General features: G+C 39.0%; 1 protein-coding gene across 1 annotated transcript; it reads right to left on the reverse strand.

Annotated features, from left to right (window-relative positions):
• Positions 1–5,543: 5,543 nt before the first annotated feature.
• LOC123503944 (uncharacterized protein K02A2.6-like) lies at positions 5,544–6,737 on the reverse strand. Its single transcript, XM_045254069.1, has one exon. It carries the CDS (start codon positions 6,735–6,737, stop codon positions 5,544–5,546), a length of 1,194 nt encoding a protein of 397 aa, XP_045110004.1.
• Between the last annotated feature and the right edge of the window lie 217 nt (positions 6,738–6,954).

Here is a 6,954-nt window from a genome sequence, read left to right on the forward strand (position 1 = left end):
ATGACAAACAAAATGATAGGAGTCCTCAAGAGAAAAGAAAATTTAGTTAGAGAAATTGCAGAAAAAAAGAAGAGTGTAGTCGTATTTGGAATAAAAGAAAAAATATACAATATAGACCAAGAAAAGAACAAGAAGAAATAAAATCAGTCAAAGACCTACTAAAAAATCTAAACGAAACGACGAAGATAGGCAGAACTTGGAAGAGGAAGTAGAAAAAATATACAGAATGGGACCATATCAAGAAGGAAAAACGAGACCAATTAAAATACTACTAAAATCACAAGCAGCAACAGAAGAAATATTATATAGAACGACAAAACTTAGAGAAACAGAAGGCTGCAAGGATATCTATATAAAAAAGAATAGAAATGAAGAAGAAAGGAAGAGATACAATGAACTGGCAGCAGCAGTAAGGGGAAAAAATAATGAAAAGTCAGAAGAAGAAAAAAGGCATTTTTTTTGGAGAATTCTAGGAGACAGGATAAGGAAATGGTACATAAACGAGAAGGAAGAGAAAAAAAGTGGTACAAGTTTAACTAAAAATGATAAAGGCAAGAGACTAAAAATGATGTATACGAACATAGACGGGGTTTTATCAAGTAAATTAGAATTAAGAGATTACATAAAGAAAGAAAATCCAGATATTGTATGCCTGGCTGAAACAAAACTAAATGAGGCAATCAAAATACACTTGGATAATAGATATAATGTATGGAGAAGAGACAGAGTGGGTAAAGGAGGAGGAGTCATGAGTTATTATGTTAAGGAAGGAGATGGTGGTAAACCAAGTGGAATGTGGGGAAGGAAAAGCAGAAGTATTGTATGTTAAGATGCATATTAATAAAAAAAGAGTTAACAATCATTATAACATATGTGCCACCAAAAACAAATTCATGGACCAATCAAGAATATTAAGACATGATAGATGACACAATAAGGAGTCTAACGAGAATCGTTAAAGAAAGGAGAAAAGTGATATTAGTAGAAGATTTCAACTGTAAAGAAGTGGACTGGGAAAATTATGAAAGTGGTATGGGGGAAGAAGCCTCGGGAGAAAGATTCCTGAACCTAATGATAGATAATATGATGGACCAGAGAGTAAAGGAATGCACAAGATTCAGAGGAAACGACGAGCCAGCGAGATTGGACCTAATTTTTACAAGGGGTATACAAATGAATGATGATATATGATATAAGTGCCCATTGGGAAAGAGTGACCATGTAATATTAGAAATGTATATAGAAGAGGGAAAGGAAGATAGAGACAATTCATACAAAGGAGACCGATTAAATTACAGAAAGGCGGATATTGAGAATCTCAAGAACTATTTTAAAAACATTAACGGGGAGGAGATGGAAAACTCAAGAGACGATGCAAGAGAAGTATAACTTATTTTTTGGAAATATACAAAACAGGAGTCAGGGAATATGTCCCGAAATATAGACCTAAAGAAGAAGGAAAGAAAGGTTGGTTTAACCCTATCTTGCCCAAATTATCATAAGCATAGAAGAAAAATATTTTTTTAAGGTAAATTAATTAAATAAAGACCAAAGAAACCATTTATTGCAAAAAAAAATAAATTTGAATGTCCTATGGCATTTAAACCAAAAAGTGAACAATTGGGTCTGTTGGGCACGTGACCATTTTGAGAGCAAAATAAATTAATCAATTTGCCTAAATTACATTCAAATGTCACATTGATGTACAATCTTCCTAACAACTAAATGCATTGTTTTTTTTTTTTAACTAAAACTTATAATTGATTGTTAATTTCACAAATTTCTATTTTTATTGGTGAAATTCTAGAAAACAATTTTTCTTTTGGTGGCAGCACAAGTGCACACCACATTTTAGGCAGTATATACGCACTTTACTTTTACAACCTGGGAGTTTGTATATCTCGCGGTTTGCGGAGACAGCAGGAAAGTGCCCGATTCCATCCTTACAGACATCCTCATATGGGGTAGGTCTTGTTGCTCTCCCACATTTTTTTTTTTTTTTCTCAAAATTCACCTTTACATCAGTTGATGGTCTTCATCTTTTCTTTTTAAAATCCTTTCCACTACTTGTGAGTGAGTAAGCCAGTTTCAACTTGAAATCACAAAGTGAATATTGTTTTGTCAGGAATTCCCAGTGAGGTAGCGGAACGCCTGTACACCAGCCAACTATTGACTACTGTCATATCAAATAGATGAAAAATGAGCCTCAGATAGTATTTCCTAGATCGAAAAGACATTCTGTAGTATGCAAGTAGTTGGTCTTGGAGATCCACAGCTCCCATATGTTCATTATACATTTTGATAATACTAGGTACAGGAACTTCAACTTGTTCTTTTCTTTTCTTATCATATCCAAGACAAGTCTGTAGTGGCTGAGAAGTAGCAAATGTTGAAGTTAGGCACAATCCTTTACTATCGTACCATTTGATTGCATTTATGGTAACTCCCTCCTCATTTGTTGTCTCCCATTCATCGTAACTTCCTCTACCTTTGGAGGCTAGCTGTTTATCAGACTGGAATGATAAACCTGTAAGTCTTCTACTCTGAACTGTGCCACAACACCAAATTCCTTTAGTTGCCAAGTATTCTACTAATAGGAGAGAATTGAACCAATTGTCAAAGTACAATTTATGGTTCTTGTGATGAGGTATCACTTCTGCTAAATGTAAAACTGCATTGGCACTTGGACCCAGGTCAGGCACATCATTACTATCTACAGGGTGGATTTTTCCTGTGTATGGTCTAAAATCATACACATAACCCTTATCATCTGCTAGTACAAATATCTTATATCCCCATTTTGAGGGTTTCTTGGGATTGTACTGCTTCATTGTTCGAGTTCACTACATGTAAGACTTAAGAGGTTTGTTAGGATTTTTCTGCATAGCATACAAATTGCATTGTTCAACAATGTCTGAGAAAATCATCAGAAGGACCTGAAAGAGAAAAATTTGCCATTACGTTATTTGTTTTGTTGCTATTGAAGTACTTGCTCTTTTCAAAATTATTACAGTACAGTACTAGTATCAATGAAACACTTCATATATGATGCATGTTATGATAGCGTTGAACTGTTAGGGGTATGCTAGTCAAATTCATAGAAAAACGCCTAGGTAAATGCTTTGCTTTTGTTGACAGTATACCTGAGCAACAACATAACAACGTGCCCAATGGGAACATTCGGTCCATGGTACAATAACGAGAGTTATTGTACCATGATTCGATCACTTTTACTGGATAGATAATTATTATTCTACCTATACTTATAAGTTAATGATACTATTTTATTTTATTGCCTATATACATTCACATATATACTATATATTATTTGTACAAAAAGGAATTACCTGGGACAGCATCCATTGTGGATAACGTGACTATAGAGGGGCTCCGTCAGAGCCACGTCCTCCCCTCACATCTTTCTGGCTGATACTGGCGGGACGTCGTATTCTAGTGTAAACAAAGGGTACCACGTAGCACCCAAAAGATGACCAAACGGTCCTGATGAGCGTATGGCATGAAAAGAAGTGCACACTTTCCATAGAGTTAAGTTAAACAAAAGAGGACCGAAAAGTCCTCTTGGGCAAGATAGGGTTTAATGCAAGGTGTGCTAGGGCAAAGGAGAAAAGAGATGGAGCATGGAAAAGGTGGAGGAGAAATAGAAATCCAGTAAATAAGGAAAACTTCAAGGCAGCGAGAAATTAATATGTTAAGGTGAGGAAGGAAGAGGAAAAGAACTTTGAAAAGGACATTGTCGAAAAATGTAAGGAGCAACCAAAATTGTTCTACAGATTCATAAATGGAAAAAATAGGCAAAAAGACACAATAGAAGGTTAAAAGGAGAGAACGGAATGGTGGAAGACCCAAAAAGTATGGCAGAACTATTGAATGATAAATTCCAGGAGGTCTTTACTAAGGAATCCAAATTTGAAAGGCCACAGGGTAATAGAGAGACAGTCTATATGAAAGAGATTAAAGTAACCAAGCTTGAAATAAAAGAGTTAATGAAGACAATGGGACCAGATGAAATCTCAGGTAGAATACTGAAAGAATGTAGGGAAGAACTAGCAACATCATAAAATGCTCAATAGAAAATGGAACAGTACCAGTAGAATGGAAAAGAGCTGAGGTAGTTCCCATATATAAGAGCGGAAGGAAGGAAGAACCTTTAAACTACAGACCGGTATCACTAACTAGTGTAATATCCAAGATGTGTGAAAGAATAATAAAGAAACAATGGATCGAGTTCCTTGAAGACAACAAATTGATATCAAATAGCCAATTTGGTTTTAGAAAAAGACGGTCTTGTGTAACTAATTTACTGAGTTTCCATTCTTGAATAGTTGATAGAGTAGAAGGATGACTGTATTTATTTGGATTTAAAGAAAAGGCGTTTGATAAAGTGCCACATGCAAGATTACTATGGAAGTTAGAGAAGGGTGGCTTAAAAGAAAGCACATTGAGATGGACAGAAAATTATTTGAGGGGGAGAGAAATAAGGACAGTAGTTAAAGACATGAAGTCCAAGTGGAGAGCAGTAGAAAGCAGAGTGCCACAGGGGTCAGTATTGGCACCAATACTTTTCCTCATTTATATTAACGACATGCCAGAAGGAGTGAACAGCCACATAAATCTGTTTGCAGATGATACGAAACTGTGCAGAGTTATAAAGTAAAAAGAGGATTCTGAAATACTGCAAGACCTAAATAAGATCTGGGAATGAAGTAAAAAGTGGGAAATGGAATTCAATGTGAACAAAAGCCATGTCACGGAAATGGGAAAGAGTGAAAGACGACCCTTGGGAATATATAAGATGGGAGATGGAGTAGAACTGGGGAAAGTAAAAAAGGAAAAAGACTTAGGAGTGACGATGGAAGAAAATAATCAACCGGTAAGCCATATTGATAGAATTTTTAGAGAAACATATAATTTGTTGAGGAATATTGGAGTAGCATTTCACTACATGGACAAAGAAATGATGAAGAAATTGATAAGTACTATAATAAGACCCAGATTGGAATATGCAGGAGTAGTGTGAATCCCTCATAAAATGAAACACATAAGGAAGTTGGAGAGACTACAAAAAAGGGCTATAAGAATGGTTCCAGAATTTGAAGGGATGACATATGAGGAAAGACTAAAGGCTATGGATCTACCAACCCTGGAACAAAGAAGGGAGAGAGGAGATCTGATACAAGTTTATAAATTGATCAATGGAATGGACCAAGTGGATAATGAGAAACTGATCCTGAGAGAAGAATATGACATTCGAAGCACAAGATCGCATAGTAAAAACCTGAGAAAAGGAAGATGTCTGTTATGATGTTAGGTTCGAGCAGGACGAGGAAAACAAGTAAGCTGAGTGGAGCCGTACTGTTTACTGACCTAGTGTAGTGCTTACAACCCCGACATAGACTCCCTTTAGTCTCTATGGTTCGAAACTCTCGAACTGGAGGGCTGTGACAATGAACCCAACAAGACAAGTGAACAATCTTAATCTGATAACCCAACACCTCCCCCCAAGATTACATCACATATATACATTAGTCGTAAGACTTCTTATCCCAGCGTACAGTGAGTCTGCTTGGCTCCCGTCGCTGGCGTCCACTGTGGCGTAGAGGGGCAGGTTGACTGTCCTCGCACTTCTCCTCCTGAGGTACACGCAAGGCTGGAGGTTGAATAGTCAACGATTCCGACGAACGCATTTCACCAGTGGTTGCGCTCGTGAGGAATGGGTGATGTGGGCATAAAAACCTGCGATTCCTCCACCAAGTCCTCCCACTACCCAGCTTTACCAAGTAGTCACACCGGGATCCTATGGCCACGATCACGCCATGACGATTCCAATGGTTCGATGTGTGGTTGAACACGTCCACGTGTGTTCCGATAATGAGTTGGGAGTGTGTGCAAGACCTGGCGTTGTATCTGTCCTTGGCTTGTTGACGAAGAGTTACTGCTTTGCTGTCACACTTTGCCGCTGCTTTCTGCCACTCCTCTGCAAAGGAACGATAGTGAGTAGGGACAGAGGATCGTAAAGGATGTTCAAATAATACCTGTGATGGCAACCTCCCGTCACCATGAGGAGTGTTTCTTAGTTCCAGCAGGCCTCGATTGAAAGCATCATCGTCCAGGTTGCCGTTCTGCGTAGTGGTCATTAGCAACTTCTTGACGAGTTTCACAGCCGCCTCTGCATGACCGTTCGACTGAGGGAAGTGAGGAGAGGAAATACGATGTTTCACCCCCCATCGCGTCAAGAAGCGTCGCACTTGCGATGACGTAAACTGAGGACCTCCATCAGTCTTGAGTACGGTAAGTACACCAGTGTCCACAAAGAGCTTGCGTAAAAGTGAGACAAGCTGAGCCGAGGAAGCAGGCCTTGCGCAGCTAAATACATACGGCCATCCTGAGAGTCTATCCACATACACCAGGAACGTGCGGCCAGCCATGTGGAAAAAGTCGGCCGAGACATACTCAAAGACACGGGTAGGTGTGTCGTCCTGAAGCATCGGCTCCCTCTGCAGGCTTGGTAACAACTGGCGGAACGCTGTACAGGAAGAAACTATATTTTCAATGTCAGTGTCTATTCTCGGCCAGTACACACACTGCCGAGCGCGTCGTTTCGTCCTCTCTATACCCTGGTGGCTGTCGTGCAGGCGGTCCAAGGTTTTCCTTCTTAGACAGCATGGAATAAGGACTCGTGGTCCATAGACTATGAGGCCGTCCATGACAGCTAACATGTCACGAACCCTCTAGTAAGGTCGAAGCTCAGGGTCTAAATTATTAGCATGCTCAGGAAAGCCAGTTAATATTACATCACGTAATTTCATATACTCATGATCATGTGTGGCCGCAGAACATACCTTTGCGAGCGTAGCGTCGTGTAGAGGTGAAATACACGTGCTGGTCTCATCAACCGCACGTAAGGTAGCTAGAATAGCACTATGAAGGGGATCC

The sequence above is a fragment of the Portunus trituberculatus genome, chromosome 15, assembly GCF_017591435.1.
Source record: "Portunus trituberculatus isolate SZX2019 chromosome 15, ASM1759143v1, whole genome shotgun sequence".
NCBI lineage: Eukaryota > Metazoa > Arthropoda > Malacostraca > Decapoda > Portunidae > Portunus > Portunus trituberculatus.